Consider the following 23,624-nt stretch of genomic DNA (forward strand, 5'->3'; position numbering starts at 1 on the left):
AACACTGATGGAAAAAATTAGATTAGGTATAGGTAGGGATTTTTTTTTTTAAGTTTATCATTTTTTTTTCTCTATGAGGACACAAATAAAAATATAAAATCCTAAGACTGTTTGTTTGTGACATATTTAAAAATGGGTTTTTAATGGAAATTACATCCCTGATAATACATGTATTAATGGCACAAAATGACAAAAGATCGTCTGCAGACTGAGCAGAATAGATTTAAACACATACAAGCCATCTCCTTTGAAAGGGTAACAAAAAAATTCTTTATAACAAAGCAACAGAGCGGTTATCATCAACTAACACCTTCCAAAAAAACTACAGTATACAGATGTTAAAGCAATATGAGCTGCATTTTTCATGCTGAATTTTTTATTTTTACTAAAATGTTCTTTTCTTCTAAAATGACAAAAATATCATGGTTTTTAAATTTCTGTTAGCCATATTTTTGTGGAAAAGGCCGTTAAAAAGCCTTATTTATAGCAAAATTGAATTATTGTCGTCCTGTACAAAAATTGATTTGCTATATATTCCTTAGAAGAGATATATTTCCTTTGACAAAAATTAATGATTTTTTCAAACCTTATTTATCATAAAAGTTTAAGTTATATGCAGACTTATCATACTAGCAGGTTTTTGCAGCAAAATAAAATTCTAGAAAATACAGAACATATTGCTTTAATTGTTAAATTGATATGAAATAACCTATATTACTGTACATGAAGAAAGAACCTCAGCATTTTTTTTAGCAAGCACACTCACCGTTCTGATATCTTGAGAGAGCTCTTCATTTTCAGCTGTTCCAGTAGCTCTCTTGGCAGTCTGTAACAACCGCTTTGCCCTCTCTTTAATATCTCGTACTCTTTCTTTAGCTTCCTCAAATTCTCTCTGCAAATATATAGCAAAGATTCTATAATGCACTGGTGTATCAACATTTGGATATTAATCTATTTACCGATTGCGATCCAGAAAGAAATTTAATGTCAAGTAACAGGTACCAAAACTGCTATATATGTTAAGAGAAAGACGTTGTTGTAGAGACATTTTACTGATGTTAATTGCATACTGTATACAGGAAAATAATTCCCCCCATTTTATTTTTGCCCTCGTTGTCAGTGGGCAAATTTAAGAGTGGGCGAATTCCAGTGTCTCCTATTCTGTCCCTTTTAACACAAATTGCTGGGCGAATTCAAGACTGGGCGAAACTGTTTGAAAGCGTAGAAAGGCGAAAATTACACGGGGCAAAAATAACCCTGTATACAGTATATCTAGTTTATGTGATACTTGTATTGTTTCAAAAGTCACCTCTCTGAAACCATCTACAGTATATGTATTTAATAGAGAATATAAACATAATTTTAGATTTACATCTTTAGCTATTTCCCTTATAGAGGATTTGAGGTTTAATTTAAATAACACTTTTGTTGATATGATCTTTGAACAACTGAACAAAATCTTGTCTTCTAACTCCAACAGGAAAACTTTATTTCTACAGTAAAATATTAAATTCTTTTGAGTATAAATTACAAGATTACTTAAAGTTTCTCTTAATTGAAAAAGCAAGAAATATCCCAGCTATCAAGATTCAGAGCACATTCACAATTTATTGAAACCGGCAGATATTGTAATTTAAAACCGATTATCCCTAAGGAAAAACATTTATGCTAGGCATGCAAATTATTGGTTGAAAATGAAAAACTATTTTGTACTTCATGTCCTTTTTATGACAACCTTTGATTCTAATACATGTATTATCAATGATATTTTTAATGATAAATTATGCTGTGGTAGTGATCCCATTAAAGATATTGTTTATTCATGTGATTATAATACAATGTACTACAAAACATCTATGTGTCAACTTCTATAAATGATTTTAAAAGACCAGTGTCTACTTAGATCAATGTTTTTAATATGCAGAGAAAACAGTTCAAGGGACTATAAAGAATTGTATAAAATTGTCTTGCATGCTATAGCCTTTATGTTATGATATTCTTTTGTCTGTCAGTTGATTTCATTTTGACTGTATGCCAACATGGTGATGTAAAAAACACTGAACTGAAGTGAAAAAAAAATAATATACAGTTGGTCCCTTTGAAAATGCAAATAAAAATTGCACCCTAATCAAGTGCACTGTCAAATCCAAATGATGATTTGGACACTTTTTCATTTTTTTTATATTCTAAAACTCTTTACACCAATCATTCTCAACCTCTTAAACTTTCAAAGTGACAAATCACATTACCAATTCTATATCAATTCAAAGTTCTTTAAAAAGCAATGTCTTACCTCCAAGTCTTGCATGGAGTGGGACTGCTCTCTTTTTGAGTTCTCTAGATTCTCCAAGTCTCGAACTATCGATGCATGTTTTAGACTTAACCGAACTTTATCTACACTGAGATTCAAACATTCCTGAAACAAAAACAAAATATGAACAGCCTGTTTTATTGTATCTCTAATACAATGTATTTACTTTTGAAGGAGGTCTGTTTGACAAAAGCTACATTTATTTGATACTGTTAAACATGTACTTTTAAATATCATGAATTGATAAACAGTCTTAAAGAGTACAACTTTTTTCCATAGAGTGCATGTTTCATGTCATTCAGTAATATGAAATAAATGATACATGTTTATAAATAACTAAATAATTCCTCTGAGGACTACAGTAAAAATTTCATGCCAAATGTAATTCTTTTTAAACATTCCATTTAACCCTCCATATGGATTTTAAAAGACTTATAATTATGCTAAAAAATGCGCTATTTCTGTGAATTTTGATAAACTACACTTAGAAATAAATCAGATGCATCATTTTAAAGATAAAATCATAATTGAAACAAAATTAAGGAAAACAAACTGCAGCATTTGAACCTAGGTTGCCTGGGCATATGTCCAAAACTGTAACAAATGGGCTATGAGGATTCTCGCTTCAGGACTTTAAAAGGGCATGGTCCCGATTTTGATCATAAATCATTTTTCCAGTTTTAATTTTTATAATGCTTCAGTAAGGCATTTTTAATATGCAACCAAAATTTGAGTGTCATTCTTTGAATTATGAGCGAGTTACAGAGCTTGCAATTCTTTGCTATGTAAGCAAAGCTCTTGTTTACATTTTCAATGTTGAGGTGAAAATTCCAGCTTTAGACCTAAAAACAAATGTTTTAAACATTAGAAATATTTTCTTTATGCTTTAAATGAATAAGAAAATAGACAAATCAGCTTGAAAAAGATTTTTTACTGGTGTATTGAACCTATGTAAACAAAAACAGGGCACGAGCCTTGTTTACATGACAAAGAATTGTGAGTCCTGTATCTTGCTTAAAACTCTGTGACTGACTCTCAATTTCATTTGATCATTATAAATACATTCCTAAATAATAGCATGAGAAAAGCTGTCAATGTGACAGCAACCAGGTTTTCTTTTGAACAGTATCCATAATCCATTTGTCAAGCCATTTCAATAACTGGATTTTTCCTTTGGAAAAAAACAGAAAAATAGAATTTGACCAAAACCATGACCATGCCCCTTTAAAGCCAAAAATGTTGAGAGTGCATGGATCAATTTTAAAACAAATTTTGTACTCTGCATTTATTAGAGCATCTCCATCAATCTTAGTTTAAAAAAAAATAAAAAAATAAGGTTTTTTATTTCTTTCCGGTGAAAAAAGGAAGTGACTGCAGATGTTCAGATATGCAGCTGGATACTCTCTTACCATCACTAAAAATTTAAAATTTCTATTTACTAGATACTTTTTGAGAAAAATTGTGAACAAGCAAAACAAAGAACCTCAATATCTTGGGATCGACATTGACAAGAGGCCAACAGGCCTTAACAGACACCTAAGTAACATAGCCCATCTACAGACCCTTTAAGGATTCTCATACCGGTACATGCATTTAAATAAGCTTCATGCTGGAGCACAGCCCTAGAGTCAACAGTGTTTTTAAGGTCGTCCGTTTCCAACATATAAACATAAAAGCTATACTTGACAGCTAACAAATATGGGACAATTATATCCTATCAATGTCCTTGTTGTAAGACTTCAGGTAGGAAAATGGTGATCATTATCATTATATCAAAAATTTTATTTTACTCCAGCATGAAGCTTATAATTAATTAAATGCATGTATCATCCAAGCAATAATGAACTCTAGTCTAGTTCAACCAGATACTCGGCTGTCTCCGTTAATCTCTGACAAGCAAGAGATACCCTCTCCCAATGTGTATAATGCCAGGTCACGTGATAGTCTGATGACGCGACCTCTTAATATATGCTTGTCAGAGATTTACGTAGACAGCCGATGGTTGAACGAAACTATATTGAACTCTGGCTTAGGAATACATACGACTGCAAAAAATGTCTAAATTGTTTGTACTATTTAAATTCTGACTATTTTCAAGGTACTTATACCTCTTTCTTGAATATTTTTAATGTTTCTGAAAACTATATTTGCAAAATACTTTTTAAAAAATGTTCGTAGATACTGAATTAGCATGTGAGCCAAAAATATCATCAAGTATTCTTTGTAAACATGAACAGTCATGCAGTTTTGCCAACAAGTATTTTCCCTTTCCTGCAACTTCATCATCCTCTTAATATATACTTTAAAAAGAATACAGTTATTACATAACATTTTTTGTTTGTTATCCTTAATTAAAGGAATCTACAAAGTAAAAATTATTCATTTATAATGAGAAATATTAAGGCTGATACATGTTTAATCGAATCAAACCAAAAAAAAAAACCCAAACCGTAGCACTTTGAGTCGAAACCGAATCGAATCAAAAGAGCCCTGAATCGTCCCAGCCCTACTGTTAACTTTTAATGAATGGTGGAAACCAAAAACTTGGATACAGCTTCAGGGTCTATCAGAAGAATGGAGCCAATGAAACTCTCTTCTCGAGTGAATGGGTACCTTTGTGTTGTCCTTCATTTTCTGCAGGCAGACACACATCTTGACATTGAGGGCTTTCTTCTTCTTGTCAGCAGCTCTGTTCTCTGCATCAAGATCTATGGCCTCTGCTTCCTCCGTCTGTATCCTACAAAATACAAACAATATTCCATTTGTGTATATAGCTTTCTGAATTCAACATTTACCATCAATTTAGACGGAAAAAGACTGCAAGAACTCTCCTTATCTATTCTAAAATATACAATGTGCATATATTACCTTTGCTTTTTGGATTCAATCTGAGATTGGAGCCTCTTTTTTTTGTCTTTCATTTGCATTAAGTTTTTCTACAAGAAAAGCATTCAATATAAATATCACATAGGTAGTCAACATGGGTATTACATACGTGGTCAGTAGGATTATAACACGTGGTTGATATAAATACAACACAAGTTGTAAATTATGATTAAAACACAAGGGGTCAATATGATTACTGTGGTTTCATTAATATTCAAGGGTATCAATTTTTGTGGATAAAGTGAAAATCACAGTTTCAAGGATACATAAATTCGTGGCTAATGACCCTTTCAATACAAAATGTTAATAGAAATTGCATTTCAATGAACATTTAAATTCATGGATCAACTTAACAACGAAATCCACGAAAATTGGTATTCAAAGAATATTGATGAAACCACAGTATAACACAAGAGGCCTATATGAATATATAACAATGCATTTAACAAGTGAAAGCTGTCAATGTGACAGCAAACCGGTTTTTCCTTTTATGTGAAGTGTATCAATAATCCATGTCAAACCTGAATTTATATGGAGTACCCTATATGCAATATTTTGCCCAAAAAAAGTTCAAAAGCTGGTTCTTTTTTCATAAATTATCAGAAATCAAAATCCTAGCAATATATGCACACCACTAATATAAACAATTGATCTGCAAAAGAACAACTTCCTATCTTGAAAACTGTAGGAGGAGTTAAACGTACAATGAGGGTACCTTTTTTGGCAGCCGCCCACCCACCCACCCACCTGCCCGCCATTTTTACCCGCCCGCCATTTTCAATGCAACACGCACAATGCAATGCAACACAAACAGTAACACCATGTTACACACAGCATACATCTGTGAAAATGGATGATTCCAGGATAAAACTTCCTTGTTTTTTTATTTAATTATTTAAAACAAAATTTTATATTTATTTCATTACCATAGAGAAACCAAAGGAAAAGAAACGGACAACAACAAATTACAGGACACACAACGTTTAGACCTATGCAATTGGTCCGATAGATTTCTTGTGAGACAATTTTAAAAGCCAAAAAAAATTGCCAACATATTTAAGGCTTGATCAAAACATAGAGGATCATGTGCAGTATGGTCAAATATCTGCCGCCAATTTTAACCAATTTTCAAATACACATGTAGTATCGTATAAAAATCAAATTTCCATAAATCATTGTACAATGGAAGCCTATCACTTGAATCTTAATTTTAGTCATCATTGCTCATTCACTGTTTATCTATGCTGTCACCTAAATGATCTAATTCCTGCAAATTTGCAAACAAATAAAAATATTATCATTTTTGCTTTATATTTTGCATTTGGAAATATAGAGCGCAGGTCTGCTCAAGTATGATTTTAACACGTTTTTCTTCAGATAATTATACACATTAAACATGTAAATCACACAGTCCTTTTTAAGTAAAATTGTAAGAACTTTGACTCTAATATCGTTCGGGCAATGTTCTGATCACAAAACTACAGTAATTGCGCTTGGGTTATAAAATTATCATTAAACAACAATAGTTATTTGGGAAACTGGTGGCCGTCAATTTTCATCTGAGCTATGTCCCGTTCACAAAATTACAGAAATTGCACATGGATTATAAAATTATCATGAAACATCAATAGTTTGGGGGGAAATGGCGGCCGTTGATTTTGCCATTTTTGGGGTGCATATTTTACATAGGACCTGCTGTTTTTTCGCCATTATTGGTCAACTTTGGGGGGTGCGTATTATACATGAGTGCGTATTATACACAGTATTTTATGATAATATATTTTTATTCTAAGCCTCAATTAGTAAAAATCATATTCTGGTAAAAGATAACATGTATATAGTGACTTTGCTTCATTTATTATTACGAATTCGTTATACGGATATAACGAATCACGGATATATCGAAGTAAATCAATTGGTCCCTAGGACTTTGCTATAACTGAGTTTTACTGTTTATTGTTAACTCCAATGTAAGAATGTACATTCTTCTGATTTTTATACATATATATTATAGACTAAATTAAAATATCATAATACTTTCCTGGATATTAAATCCTTATTTAAAATGAAATAACAATTGTCATGTGTCCAAACTTTTTGATTTACCTTTGTATGCATGACGTCGCATTTTAATGTTCAGTAAACTTTTGACGTCTTGCTAAAAACGGAACAGTTTTCAGTATGAATTTCATGACGCAAATATATGTGAAAAGCAGCATATTTTGGCCAGTAACGTCACTTGTTCTTATGGATAAACAAGGGTCTCGTGCTCCTTGCTGATAATGATTCAATTAAATTATTTGCACAAAATAACAGGAAATTGCACTGCTTGAAAGGGCTTAGGCTTTGTTTTACAATAAATAACACTTTTGATTAGAAAACAATTAAGTGTTTACTGACACTTTAATTTTTCTGTCTGGATAGAAGTAGCAATAATAATAGTTTACATAAAGTTGAAACATTTGGTGAAGGTGGGCCAGTGAGAACTTTCAAGACTACATGTATACCATTTAAAAACACTGAAAACCTATTCATATCGTAGAATTATTCCATATATTACAATGATAATCTCACAAACTATATTCACATAATTTCTATATAGATTTGAATTTTGAAATTTGAACACCTATTGGGGTACCAGTTTTGATCTGGGGGTCTCAGTTTTTCCAATTCAGAATTTACCCTATTTGCACAATAATTTACAAAGTACAAATTGCAGTTCTTGAGAAAAGGACTTTTAAACATTTTCCCTCTATATTTCTATGTTAAACTTAGAACCCCTCCTGAGGCAGCAGTATAAGTCTGGGGTTCATGGTTTAAATAACTTAGAATCTACACTATCTGAGATGCTTGTGCATAGTAAAATCACAAATTGTAGAATTGTTGTTCTTGAGAAGATTTAAAAACATTTTCCCTATACATTTATATTTTAAACTCTGAACCCCTCCTGGGGCCCCAGTAATGATCCAGGCGTCACACAGCTATCAAAATCGGCTTTTCATTCAAATCACCATCAACCTATTTGGTGAACTTTTTACCGGGAAACTGTGATTAACAGACTTGTGATGTCCAACCTAAAATACGTGCATTCCTTACCTGCAGTTGAAATTTTAAAAAATTATATGACTTTTACCCTAATACCTACTTTCTGTTCCCGCAGTCTGTTCATCTTTGTCTCCAATTCCTGTGACTCTTTCTGGAGGGCATTGTAGTTATTCTCGTTCTCTTTCCTCTGCTCCTGACAACTCTGGATGTTAATTTTTATAAGTTTAAATTACTGGACTACACATGCAAAACCAAGAAACTTTTTAAAACATCAATCACAAATTTCTTTAATAATATCTTTTTTCAACTTTTACAAAAATAATCAATTTCAACATCTTGTGAATTGTGTGTTCAACACAATCTCAACTTGTTGGCCTTTCAGAGAAAAACACCTTGTGTTATGCCTACGTCCATGACATCCCCTTCCCCTTTTGATAACCATTGAACTTATTTCCATGCAAGAAATTTTTGCAAAGTTTACAAATTGCCTTGTTGTCGCAAATATTTTCCTCTGCAAACCAGTCACTAAATGTCTCTGTCTCGTATTTTATTTTCCAGGTAATCTGCATCTTGATTGTGAAAATTCGTGATTGGAAACAAGTTTAACTTCAATTAATCGCGATGAAAATTTGCTGGAAATAAAAGTTGGTTTACTGAAAATTCTTCAACTCATTGATAAGATTTTCAGAAGAAACTCATTCAAATATCATTATGCCTTCACTTCCTTCCTTCATTGGAATTTAATGAGATTTCCTCTATGCACAATACAGAAGGGCAACAAGCTTTATTGTTTTGTTTTTTCAGGGCAATCCTGCATCAGGTCAAACTAGAGGTACTGTGAGCAAGCTCACAATTGATACCCCCCGCTAAGAAAAAAATCATAACGCGTGTATTTTTGCTATTATAGAAAATATTGGATGAATCTATTTCACTGTCCATTTTCTATAAATAACAACTGCTTTATTTTTGAAAACTTAATTTTTAGCTTCTAATATTTCCATTAATACAAAACATGACACAGACAGAATTTAGCTTTTTTGAAACAATGACCTTGAACTTTCTCAATTGACCTTGGGTCAAGGTCATGACACACCCTTTAATCATAAGCAATCTTTGTGTGAAGTAAGAACTTCCAATGTTTCCCCATAAGAAAGATATGGACCGGACACGAATTTTGCATTTTTTCTGCCAGTGACCTTGACCTTGCCCAAATGACCTTGGGTCAAGGTCATGACACATCCTTAGGTCATAAGCAATCTTTGTGTGAAGTAAGAACTTCCAATGTTTCTCCATAAGAAAGATATGGACCGGACACGAATTTTGCACTTTTTCTGCCAGTGACCTTGACCTTGCCCAAATGACCTTGGGTCAAGGTCATGACACACCCTTAGGTCATAAGCAATCTTTGTGTGAAGTAAGAACTTCCAATGTTTCCCCATAAGAAAGATATGGACCGGACACGAATTTTGCATTTTTTCTGCCAGTGACCTTGACCTTGCCCGAATGACCTTGGGTCAAGGTCATGACACACCCTTAGGTCATAAGCAATCTTTGTGTGAGCCTCCTAAAGTCTATGCCCCACGTCCCTGTCGTAGGAGGTGGAAACGGGTTATGCCGGCTAACGGGGCTATGCCTGCAGCATGGGGCCAGTCACCCCTTCTGCGGTGAACACTGACTACAGAAACAGACACACAGAGAAAAGTATTACCTGGTTCACCAGTAGGTAACATCAGAAATGAAAGCATGACGTCTAGTCAGGAAAATCATCAGAGAACTACTAGACTGAGAAGCTACCTTCTGAGACCAAACCGCAACATCAACATAGCAGCATGGAACGTGCGGACTATGTTTGAAACTAGCAGATCAGCACAGATCGCCAAAGAGATGAAGCAATATGATATCAGCATTCTTGGCATAAGTGAAGCACGTTGGACAGGCTCTGGAAAAATAACTTGTAATAGTGAGACCATCATCTACTCAGGCAAGGATCAAGATCACCAGAGTGGCGTAGCAATAATGATGAGTAAAGAAACATCAAAGACACTGATAGAATGGTACCCTGTGAACGACAGAGTGGCGTAGCAATAATGATGAGTAAAGAAACATCAAAGACACTGATAGAATGGTACCCTGTGAACGACAGAATACTGTACGCTAGGTTCGATTCCAAACACATCAAGCTCAGTGTGATTCAGTGTTACTCGCCAACCAACGATGCTAATGATGATGAAAAGGACACTTTCTACAATCAACTTCAGAGCGTGCTACATCGAACACCGAAACACGATATGGTGATAGTTATGGGAGACCTTAATGCTAAAGTGGGAAAGGATAACACCGGCAAGGAGGCATGTATGGGAGCACATGGCATTGGACAATTAAATGAAAATGGAGAACGTCTACTAGACTTCTGCGAGATAAATGGACTAGTGGTCTGCAACACAATCTTTGCACACAAGGACATTCACAAGTACACATGGGTTTCGCCAGATAAGAGAACAAAGAACCAAATAGACTACATCATGATCAATAAGAGGTGGAGGAGATCAGTTATAGATGCTCGGACGTACAGAGGTGCAGATATTAACAGCGATCACATACTCTTACGTGCCAAAATACAACTTAAGTTAAAGGCAACGAGGAAAGTGCAAGGACGTAGGAAGTTTGCAGTGAATAAACTTAAACAGCTAGAGGTAAAGGAAGCCTTTAAACTGGAACTGAGGAACAGATTCTCTGCACTAGAGACCATGAATGATGAAAACAACATAGACGGAAAGTGGGATAATATCAAGGACTGTTTTACTTCCGCTGCAACTGACACATTGGGATATAGGAAAAGTGTGAAAGAAGAATGGATAACATCAGATACATGGACTCTAATATCAGAGAGAAAGAAGATCAGATCTAAAATATTAGACTGTAAAGACAACACAGAGATGGAATCCTTGTCAAAGTCTTACAGAGACAAGGACAGAGAGGTCAAGAGGAGTGCAAGACGTGACAAACGAAAACGCATAGAAGACAGTGCCTGTAGAGCTGAGGAAGCAGCAAGGACTGGAAATATCCAAGAACTCTATAAAATTACAAAAATGATGTCTGGAAAATTTACCAACAATTCAAGTGTTGTGAAAGACCATCATGGCAACATTCTTTCCAAGGACAGCGACATCATGAAAAGGTGGGCAGAACATTTTAGATCAGTTTTGAACAGAGGAGACCCATGCCAACCACCAGACATTGACAACGAAAATGTAACAGAACTTGACATTAGTGTGGAGGAAATAAGCCTAATGGAAATACAGAAAGCAATCAGGAAAATGAAAGACAACAAGGCTGCAGGAGTAGATGACATCCCAGCAGAATTACTAAAAGCAGACATTGAAGCAACATCTATTGTTATGCACAACCTTTTCCAAGATATTTGGAGAACCACCAAGATACCATCAGATTGGAAAAGTGGAATTATTATAAAACTTCCAAAAAAAGGAGATAAAACAGAATGCAACAACTGGAGGGGAATCACACTTTTACCAACAATAAGTAAAGTTTTTACCAGAGTTCTCTTGGACAGAGTAAAACACCAAGTTGATGCACAACTTAGAAAGGAGCAAGCAGGATTCAGACCAGGTAGATCATGCTGTGACCAAATCTTTGTATTACGAAACATCATAGAACAGTCAATAGAGTGGCAGTCCTCTTTATACCTCAACTTTGTTGACTTCGAGAAGGCCTTCGACAGTGTACATCGGGAAAGTTTATGGAAACTCCTAAGACTGTACGGACTACCACTGAAGATCATTAACATCATTAGAATACTACATGAAGGATTTCAGTGTAGTGTGATGGTTGACAAAGGCCAAACCGAGTGGTTCCCAGTAACATCAGGGCTGAAACAAGGCTGTATGCTATCACCTCTACTCTTTTTAGTGGCCATAGACTGGGTCATGAGAGAATCCACCAGAGACCAGAATAACGGCATTAGATGGAATATGGGAAACAAACTGGATGACCTAGATTATGCCGATGACCTATGCCTTATCTCTTCCACTCATCAGCATATTCAGGAAAAAACAACCAAACTGCACACAACATCTACAAGCCTAGGACTTAACATCAATTTAAAGAAGACCAAAATAATGAGAATAAATGCACGGAACAAGAACTCCGTACAAGTAGATGGAGAGCCTTTGGAAGATGTAGACACCTTTACATACCTGGGCAGCATTATAACAACATCAGGAGGTACGGACGAGGATATTACATCAAGAATTAATAAAGCCCGTCATGTGTTTGCCATCTTAAAACCAGTATGGACATCCTCCTATATGACCACAAGAACAAAACTCAGGATTTTCAACAGCAATGTAAAATCAGTATTGCTATATGGCTCAGAATGCTGGAAGCTCCGGAAAGACCTCACAAAGAAACTGAGAGTATTCGTAAACCGATGCTTACGGTCCATATTCAAGATCAGATGGCCAAAAGTAATATCTAATAACGAACTCAGAGATATGGCAGGTCAAGAAGACATATCCGTGGAAATCGCTAGAAGGAAGTGGAGATGGATCGGCCATGTGCTCAGAAAAGACCAGCACGACATTACCAGAGAAAGCATCTTCTGGACAGCTGATGGGAAAAGGAAAAGGGGTAGGCCTAAAACAACATGGCGAAGAACAGCAGAGAGTGAGCTGAAAAAGATAGAGTTAACATGGAAAACAGTGGTGGCAAAAGCAAAGAATCGGACTGGGTGGAGAGACTGTGTGGCTGCCTTATGTGCCACCTGGCATGAAGAGGCCTAAGTAAGTAAGTAAGTAATCTTTGTGTGAAGTAAGAACTTCCAATATTTCCCCAAAAGAAAGATATGGACCGGACACGATTGCACAGACAGACGGACGGACAGACAGACAAACAGACAGACAGAGACAGACAGACAGACTGACAGACGGACGGACGGACAAGGTGATTCCTATATACCCCCCCAAACTTTGTTTGCGGGGGGTATAATGATGCCATATTGAAAAGTTTTATTGCCATGTTGAAAAAGGAGGGAACTCAATTTTTTTATTACAGTTGAAATATAAAATTGGAGATATACCCTTTTGCAAATACATGTACCTGTCAGCCAAATTTTATTTTGAAGTTTTTGGCCAGAGAAACTAAAGTTCCAAGCTTTGGGCCTAGAACTGTCCAATCACTATTTTTTTGTGCATCTCATCCTCTGTATTTATATAGAATCCTCCGAAAGTTGTTATGCTTTTACTATGTTTAATCATGGTCTGACTGTGCTACTATAAAAATAATGTTTCCCTTTTTCGTTGATTTCCTTCCCTCACCTTAATCTCATTGTTTATTTCTTGAATCCTGGAAGCATCCACAGAGGCAGACATCCATTGAGGGTCTCTGCAAAACAAGTCATTCAAGTAAAAATCAAGTCATTCAAGTTAAAAATAAGCCATGCAAGTTAAAACAAGTCAACAGAGTTAAAAACTAACAAAAAGGAGAATGAGGCAGATTTCCAACTTACCGACATTATAATTTGGTTTGTGACAAAAAACAATGAAACATACTGACAGTTAAACTGCTTTTGCATTTTTTCTTTTTTTTTTTTTTTTTCTTTTTTTTTTTTTTTTTGGGGGGGGGGGGGGGGCTGCATTAACTTTCTAGAGCAGGATGAGCATGCAGATAAATGAAATAATTTATTGACTGATAAAAGGATGAAGCAATTGCAGACACATATCAGCTGCAATCTCCCCTAAAATAATTTGATAAGACACTTTTTTAGAAACTGCATAAGAATCCTTAAAAAATGATCAGTTATTTCTGTAAAGTGTCTTAGTATTGAAAACTCATTCTTGATGACTTTACACAGGTAATTTCTGGAAAAATTCCTACCTTGAAGACTTTATACAGGTAATTTCTGGATAAATTCCTACATTGAAGACTTAATACAGGTAATTTCTGGATAAATTCTTACCTTGATGTCTTTATACAGGTAATTTCTGGACAAATTCCTACCTTGATGACTTTATACAGGTAATTTCTGGACAAATTCCTACCTTGATGACTTTATACAGGTAATTTCTGGACAAATTCCTACCTTGATGACTTTATACAGGTAATTTCTGGACAAATTCCTACCTTGATGACTTTATACAGGTAATTTCTGGACAAATTCCTACCTTGATGACTTTACACAGGTAATTTCTGGACAAATTCCTACCTTGATGACTTTATACAGGTAATTTCTGGACAAATTCCTACCTTGATGACTTTATACAGGTAATTTCTGGACAAATTCCTACCTTGATGACTTTACACAGGTAATTTCTGGACAAATTCCTACCTTGATGACTTTATACAGGTAATTTCTGGACAAATTCCTACCTGATTTTGGTGCTTCTTGATGACACAGACTTATCATATTTAGAAACTCGACAGGAGTACTAGAATTAAAACAGTACCACACAGCATTATTTCATGTTCAGTTTCAACTGGCTGTAACACTAGTTTTTTTTTTTATTCTACTGTGCATTCAATACAGGTATGTTTATTAGGATAATCTCTATTACTCAAAAAATCATTTTTTCAATCTAAAACATTCATTAAAATAAACATACAAGAAAAACATGTATGAGCACATATGTATTCTTCACTAAATTGCATCAGTAAGAATATTTGATTAAACTGGTAATCTTGGTGAAAAATGAAGCTGACATACTCTGATATTGAATTTAAATTCAGATAATGGTAACATATAAACAGATTTTCTTTAAATTGCTGCCACCTACCCCCCCCCCCCCCCCCCCTCACACACACACACAACATTTTATGATACTTTGGTACCTGGTATTCATCTGTATAAAACAGTCTCAGTTCTGGACATCGCAGTTTGATTTCCTCCACAAGATCTTTGGTTCGTCGGGTTCCTACGGGAATGTTATGGACATGGTACTGGGCACACAAGTACCTTCTGACCCCCTCAGCACAAACTATGTAGTCATTCATGTAGTTTACAAAACCAAACTGACTGAAATTACATAACAGGAAAAAGGCTGACTGAAAAGTGCATATCATCAACCAACTTTTATTTGCCACATTTATCAAAGATTAACTGCAATGCGGCTATTATTTTTTGCTATTAAGATGTAGATTACCTGGAAAATAGGTTAAAAAAGACATTTGGAGGCTATAAGTTCACAGTAAGAAATATGTGCTTTAGAAAGGCTCTTGCAAACCTCGCAAAAATTTCCTGCAGCTGAGAAAAACGTTGGTTTACATTATCAAAAACCATTCAATTCTTACAGATGTTAAACTTGAACTGACTAGGTAAAATTTTAAAGTGTTTTGTTTTCCCTAGGACTATCAGGCGACATATTTATTAACAAATAGCGATGATCTACGCAAAGCCATGTACAAGATGCCTAACATCTCGTCCAATTTAACTCATTTAAACTCTTCAGAATTTTCAATCTCACCTTTCAAATTCTCTTTAAAAATCTTTGCTTCACCCATGTTTACTTACAATGTTTTGTTGTTATTCAATTTTAAAATGTTTTCTCCCTTTCCTCTGCAGAGATTTGAGCAAATTGCGACGCTGTCATCTTGTTCTGCTCCAGACAAAACAATGTGACGTCAATATTCTAAGGGCAACTACTCTAATTTTAAAGAATTTCAAAGGGCAACTACTCTAAATACTTTAAGAACTTACGGCATGCGGTTTATGTATTAAATACTATGAAATGTTGAAATGAGTAAGCGAAGGGTCGACCAATGATGGCCATATTGCCTAATATTATTTCTCACAGAACAAATATAGAGATATATGAGGCAATCACGTGCTATGTTTAAACCAATGAAAGTGTGACATTTCAGTCCAAGGGAAAACAATATACAATATTGTATCATAATATACAATACTATACATAACGATATCATGATACAATATCATAACATAAAATATCAAAAAAATTTATACAATATCATATCGTATCAAATAACTTTTTATAATATTACATATGATATTATATTGTATCATATTAAACAATATTGTTTCATACCATACAATACTATATCATAGGAATCATGTTATATCATTTATCAACAAACACATCTATCTATCGAGCAGTTTTGAGTGAGGTAGGAGATTTCTTTAGCATCCTTGATGATGGAGATCAGGCTCTGCATCTGAAGCAACCTCTGCGTTTCATTTATAATATAGTTAAATCAACTATGCAAGCTATCATCTATAAAACATGTGACCTGTTCCAAAAAAACTAAACCTCATCCAGCATCCGAAACCTATGGCTCAGATTCAGCATTCAAGCCTGTCAGGTGCATCAGTATACATAAGACGCATCTCCATGCAAGTTTGGTGAAGCTCAGACCAGTAATAACTAAGATATCATCATCAGAGGGCACTAGCAATTAAAACCTTAACCTGCTCCAGCATCCACAACCTATGGCTCAGATTCAACATCCATGCCTGTCAGGTGCATCTGTATCATAAGACACACCATCCATTCAAGTTTGGTGAAATTAGGACCTGTAATAACTAAGATATATTTTTTAGCATCCTTGATAATGGAGATCAAGCTCTGCATCTGAAGCTTCCTCTGTGATTCATTCATACTACAGTATAATCAACTATGCAAGTTTGAAAAAGTACTATTATCTATTAAACATGTGACCTGTTCCAAAAAACTTAACTATATCCAGCGTCTGAAACCTATGGCCCAGACTCAGCATTCAAACTTGTCAGGTGCATCAGTATCATAAGACGCACCATCCATAGAAGTCTGGTGAAGGTAGGACAAGTAATAACGAATATATAATCATCAGAGGGCACCTGCAACAAAAACTTTAACCAGCTCTAAAAACCTTAACCTCCTTCAGCATCCGAAACCTATGGCTCAGATTCAGCATTCAAGCCTGTCTGGTGCATCAGTATCATAAGACCCACCATCCATGGAAGTCTGGTGAAGTTAGGACAAGTAGTAACTAAGATATAATCATCAGAGGGCACCTGCAACAAAAACTTTAACCAGCTCTAAAAACCTTAACCTCCTCCAGCATCCAAAACCTATAGCTCAGATTCAGCACTCAAGCCTGTCTGGTGCATCAGTATCATAAGACACACCATCCATGCAAGTTTAGTGAAGTACGGACCAGCAGTAACTTAGATATTGCTATCAAAGGGCACCTGCAACAAAAACTTTAACCAGATCCAAAAACCTTAACCTCCTCCAGCATCCAAAACCTATAGCTCAGATTCAGCACTCAAGCCTGTCTGGTGCATCAGTATCATAAGACACACCATCCATGCAAGTTTGGTGAAGTACGGACCTGCAGTAACTTAGATATTGCTATCAAAGGGCACCTGCAACAAAAACTTTAACCTGGTCCAACAACCTTAACCTCCTCCAGCATCTGAAATATAAGACTCAGATTCAGCATCCAAGTCTTTCAAGTCCATAAGTAGGTCCAGATGCATCATCCATGCAAGTTTGGTGAATATAGGACAAGTAATAGCTTAGATACAGGACCTGCACCAAAAACTTTAACCAGGTCCGGACGCCGACGCCGACTCCGACGCCAAGGGTATAGCATAAGCTCCCCCTGACTTCGTCTCGGTGAGCTAAAAAGTGACACAAATTAACTATTGCTTTCTTCGTATGGTCATTTAACAACAGTCAAGACAAGCCTTTAATTCATGTTGATTATGCTAGACATGTGAGCATGGCGACGTAGAGTCCCCTGCAGAAGTGCTGCTGAATAATATAGGGCTACCAGCCCTAAATAGAAAGGTGGATGATAACAGAGTTGAATGTTTTACATGGTTGAATTTTAACAAGGAATGAACTAATGGGTAAAACAATTCAAGTTTTATCAACACTTCTTTTTTCAAAGTCATACAAACTGGCATAGTTAGGAATAAAATTTTAAACTGTCAACTGTCAAGAGTTTTAAGTATTAACAATATAAGATAAAGCACAAGTTCTTTGAAACTTACAATTCCATCCTTCATTTATGCAAATACATGTACAAAATTAAACATTTTAATGAAGAAATCAGAAAATGAATTTTTATTATTCATATCCACACCACTGCCTATACCTGTAATTATTTTGTTTGCTAGGTGATTACATCTACAATTCCTCAAAACGAAAGATAATGAAAATCATATTTTATTTCTATGCTTTATTTCCCATGTTACAGAACAAATAAAGTTAAAATTTGAATTTTCATACCAGAGAATTAAAATGATGAACAAACTTATGTGGCCTAAAAAACTGGCGTACTGGGTGTATGTTTGTAACAACTATGAGGTTCCCCTGTTCTTTGACATTTTACCATCCTCAGTCTAATGAGTGTTACGTGCATTTTGCAGACTGTTTTTTTATCTGAATATTTTTGTTCATCTCAAATACTAATGAGTTAAATTCAATAACAATGCAGGAAGCTCAAGGACAGAGATGAGTAAACCTTAATAAACACAGTGGATCCAGCTAAATACACTGATGGTTAAAAAAATGTCTGAAGAATTTCATCAGATTAATAGAAAATTCCACAGTTTATCATTCAGATAGATGAAAAAAAGAGTGTTGTTAGCCTCAAGAAAATTCATGAAGGAATATATTAGAAACACTTTGGTGTTTCATTATCTACCTGGTAATTAGAATGAGCGACATATCGACTTATAAAATGACAAATAAAGCTAAACTTACTGTAGTATGTTTCATCATAACGGGTATTTTTGATATAGGGTACATACAAAATTATTTTTGTCCCGTGTTATTATTGCCCTTCTATACTAGCTCGCACGCTGTTTCGGTTCATCTTGAATTAGCCAAGACACAGTTGGGTTTAATCAATTAAAGAGAGAAATAATTTGACACATTGGATTTTGTCCAGTCTTAAATTCACCTGCTGACATTGAGAGCAATAGGGGCGAAAATAAAACGGGGGTAATTATTTCCCTGTATACAGTACAAATAAATTATACCTGTAATGAGAAATGTTGTGTTTTGATCTGAAGCTACTGAGCGGTTGAGGGGGCACCTTCAGTGCATTCACTTTCAGATTCTGCCTATCTCTGACTTCACTCATAAACTCATTGTAGTCTGCCGTGTTCTCAAAAATGAAAGCCCTCATGTCATTGGCACTTATAGTCATCTCTATGTATTTTGCTACAGCTGGGCTGGTTGGGTTTACCTACAATGTAAGGTATCATGTAATATCTGAACCTCACATAAAAACCCCTGAATCAGTTCTCTTCTTTTCAGAAGAAATATCTTTACCTGAAATTGAAACACATCCCTTCATCTTAATGTCTATTTGACAAAAGTAAATATCAAAATGCCACTGATTCATAAAGCTACTGCCTTCATTTTAGTTTAGTTTTCTTTTTTCAATTAACTTCACAACTGACAGACTGCAGCCTTTTTTAGACCCCAGGGGTTATAACTGGAATTTAAATGAAACTTAAAATTGATAAATTTTCCCAAACAGCTTTATTAATAATAATAATACATTTATATTACAATTATACATCTGCTTTTTCCCTGACTTAGTAAATTGAGAGGAATCTTTTTAAGGTTTTCCCAGTTGAATATTTCTAATAACGCCCAACCCTAGCTCAATAGCCCCCAACTTAGTGGTCATGAAATTTACAGTTTTGGCTGAGGTCCTACCCTTTGCTTGATGCAGTTGCAGGAAACTGTAAAAGTGGTTATTTACTGGTGGTTATGTCAAATTGTCAAACAACACACGTGGATTTAATATGCCAATGCATAATTTGCCACACTTAAGTTTTGATTTTTTCCCCATACATGCAGTTTTAGGCTTACCATGTAACTAGTGTAAATTTCCTCAATGCATTAATAACCACGTTAACAGTATTTATAGGCAGCATCAATTATTACAGTTTTCAATCAAAATTTTATGCCCTATGAAAGTCATATTAAAAATTTTTAAAAGTTATCTCCCTTCACCTAGCTTACATGTACATATGCTATATACCAAAACTGAATACAATTAACGCACTTGAGATGAAAGTTATATATGCGACTTATGAAGGTTGACTGGGATTAGTCCCATCAGTCACTCAGGTGACCTTTTTCTTCCAGGAAAACCTAGTCTTAAGTTCACCATGATCTGACACTCAACATTGGCATCCTCTAATTAGCTGTTTAATGGTAATATATGGGGACATAGTTAGGATTTTTTTTTCAAATTTTCCTTTTAAAATGTTAATGTTAACAATGCTTTCCTGTAACTAAGGTATTTCCAACTGTTAGTCTAAATTTTACAATCTGTTGTGAAGTTATAAGCAAGATACAGAGCTCACATTTCTTTGTTAACAAATCTTATACCAATGTTTTTGATAACTTAAGATGTACATGTGTATACTGTAAAAATGTCTTTTTTCTACCTGCAAGTCAATAATGAACATAATTTTACAGTTTCTAGTATTGTCACTTCTTCCTTTGTTTTAGATAATGTATTTTCTATTCAACAACCCAAATGCAAACAAAAACATGGCATGAGCCTTATTTACATTACAAAGTATTGTAAGCTCTGCATCTCACTTACAACTTAAATTGATAAATGCCAGTAAATTTTGACTGACCAGTGAAAATTTCTTAATGGATGCAAACATCCAAACTTGAAAAATAAAATTTGAAAAAAAAAAATGGCTACCATGATATCAAGTCCCTTTAAGTTGTACATGTACTTACAGATAAGAGAAGGGGGAGATGAACCTGTCCTTGGAATCTGTTCTGGTTGTCCTTAAACCACATCACAGCATCGTAAGTGGGCTTGTGTTTATTTCGCAACATTTCTAGTTTTCGATTCTCAATGTTTTGAATTTCTTTCAGTTCCTTTTGGTAACCTTGAATACCAATAAATTAATTTTTACACCAATATAACATTGTACCAATCAGTTGTTCTGCAGGTAACCAAATTATAAATTTTGCTTATTTCCCTGTATATGCATTTCTATAATTCACAAAAAAACAAATAAATTTTTTTTTATCTTAAGTTTACAGCAAAATATGGGGATTCAAGGTGTCTCAAAATTCATTTTCCTGTGCTATTTTCTTTTTGTATAACATTGCTTTTTGACAGACATCATGATACAATGATGATGACAGAAAAAAGTAGCATAGAGCATCTAAGCTCACTGACCACAGTACCTTCAATCTGTCGCTTCAGGCCGTCAATTTCCCTCCGCACCCTGTCCCCATCCTGGGCTAAGACGGTCATCCTGTGGTTAGTGGCTCTCATCTCATTAGTTGTCTCCTCAAGCTGGGGCTTTTAAAAGAAATCATATGTAACTCGCCTAACCTACATTCCTCCCACCCCTTCCTGTTTACATGGCATGAAGTCTTTGCTTTTAACACAAATGAAAGTGATGCTGTTAACAAAATCAAAACTTATCCCTTGCAAAGGTAGCCAAGGTAAAGCTCATAAACTTTGAGCCACAACAAAATACTTTAAGAATCACTTAAGAAGTTTGTAGATTTTATTGTGTCTGTGAATAAACAGTATGTATGTAATGTACAAGATACTGAATTCTTCATGTGGATGTATGTTTTCGCAACATGATGGAGGATAATTACTAAACACCAAGTTCATTTGAATGCCCTGGCTTGTAATTTCTCCATGTTAAGTTTTGACTGTTTCTCAAATTACATGTATCTTCCTTGATATATTAAATGTACAAACAATAAATACTGGTAGCTGCAAGATTTAGGAATAATCTCTACTGGTTGATATTTGGCTATGTTAACTTGTTTTGATTATGATGAATACAGTATGCATATGAAATAAACAAAATTACTTCTTGTTTGTGAAAAGTTATTCCCCCTTATTTGTGAATGAAAAATGCCTCACATGATACTTGGTCTACAGAAACTGGGCTTCTACCTGTATGTTTGTGGTTTCCACTGAGGTCCGGAGTTCTTCCTCCAGGGCATCCAACTGTCTCCTTAGATCTGTGATTCTAACAAAGTTAAACTCTGTGTCAGTATCATCGTCAATGCCACACTCAAACCCAATTAAGATTATTGTCTAGCAAAAATTACTGTTTACCCAATCAATTTAGCATACATTAAAACATAATAAATGCATTACAGTAAAACTTGTTTAATACGAACACGGATATAGCGAATTCTCGGATATAGCGAAGTTTTTTTGAGTCCCCGGTAAAATTCCTTATAAATCTTTGCAAAATTTTACGGTTATAACGAATTCGGATATAACAAATTTATATCATTACGGATGTAGCGAACTGATTTTGAGTCCCATAGAGGTGAATAATAACGAAATTTAACACCTTTATAATGAATTTCTTTACAGTTTAAAAAAGTTTTCACTACCATTTAACAAAATGGTTTGAATGAATTCATTTTCATATATTTTTCTTTCAATTCACAATACGATTATTAAAGGTTCTCTATCAAAGTAATGTATTTTTATTTTAAACCTCAATTAGCGAAAATTATTATCTAGATCTAGTGAAAGAAAACATGTATATAGTGAATTGACTGTAGACATTATTACCAATTCGTTATACGGATATAATGAAGTTATTCCATTGGTCCCTAGGACTTCGCTACAACCGAGTTTTACTGTTTAACCATTTAAAAAATAAATTATTGTTTATCATTCTGCCAGCTTTTCCAAATTAAAAGATAAAATGTGCATGATAAGAATAGGGGAAATCATCTGGTTCATACAAGAATAATTTGTATATTTGAATTGCATATATTCATATTTATCTAATTCAATTTTTCTTGCCTTCTTTTTCTGCTTTCTTCTTCACTTTCCTTTTGCTTTAGAAGATCTTGAACCTCTCCAAACTACATAAACAAATTCACAATAACGCATGTAAATTAATCTAATTATTGTCTACAGGAAATGTAATGATTTCAAAATAATTCATTGAATTATTAATTCAAATACCCCGGTAATTAATGAATTCAACAAACAAATTCTATTCTACATTGTATTAATTCTCTCAAAACAATTCATCTAAAACTCAATAAGATGTCACATATGTGGGAGTGGGCCTCTTTAAAAACTTAATTATATGATTCATATATACACTAACTTTTGGAATTAAAAAGATATTCACCCTTTCTAAATTTATATTGTCTATGGTGGAATAACACATGGACATAAAATGGCTGACCTCTGATCAAAATAACATTTTGTTTTATTAAAAGGATTTTATCAACGCCAACATATACAGACCCTGAAACGTGCTACTACACCAGTTGCACGGTTCGGTTCGTTACGCTTTTTGAACGGTACGGTTCGCTTTGTGAACGGTACGGTTCGTTTTGTGAACGGTACGGTTCGCTTTGTGAACGGTACG

General features: G+C 34.6%; 1 protein-coding gene across 1 annotated transcript in view; it reads right to left on the reverse strand.

Moving 5' to 3' along the window:
• The window catches only part of LOC128175157 (structural maintenance of chromosomes protein 5-like), a 60,541-nt gene that overhangs the window by 14,890 nt on the left and 22,027 nt on the right, over window positions 1-23,624 (reverse strand). The window contains exons 8-20 of the mRNA XM_052840582.1: window positions 23,045-23,106; window positions 22,172-22,247; window positions 21,439-21,556; window positions 20,980-21,134; window positions 19,245-19,453; window positions 15,086-15,269; window positions 14,627-14,685; window positions 13,576-13,642; window positions 8,343-8,444; window positions 5,180-5,247; window positions 4,925-5,048; window positions 2,294-2,416; window positions 767-892 (exon numbers count right to left, since the gene is read on the reverse strand). Of these exons, the coding sequence (XP_052696542.1) occupies window positions 767-892; window positions 2,294-2,416; window positions 4,925-5,048; window positions 5,180-5,247; window positions 8,343-8,444; window positions 13,576-13,642; window positions 14,627-14,685; window positions 15,086-15,269; window positions 19,245-19,453; window positions 20,980-21,134; window positions 21,439-21,556; window positions 22,172-22,247; window positions 23,045-23,106 (1,473 nt within the window). The remainder of the gene's footprint in view (window positions 1-766; window positions 893-2,293; window positions 2,417-4,924; window positions 5,049-5,179; window positions 5,248-8,342; window positions 8,445-13,575; window positions 13,643-14,626; window positions 14,686-15,085; window positions 15,270-19,244; window positions 19,454-20,979; window positions 21,135-21,438; window positions 21,557-22,171; window positions 22,248-23,044; window positions 23,107-23,624) is intronic.

Source organism: Crassostrea angulata, chromosome 3 (genome assembly GCF_025612915.1).
Source record: "Crassostrea angulata isolate pt1a10 chromosome 3, ASM2561291v2, whole genome shotgun sequence".
Classification (NCBI taxonomy): domain Eukaryota; kingdom Metazoa; phylum Mollusca; class Bivalvia; order Ostreida; family Ostreidae; genus Magallana; species Magallana angulata.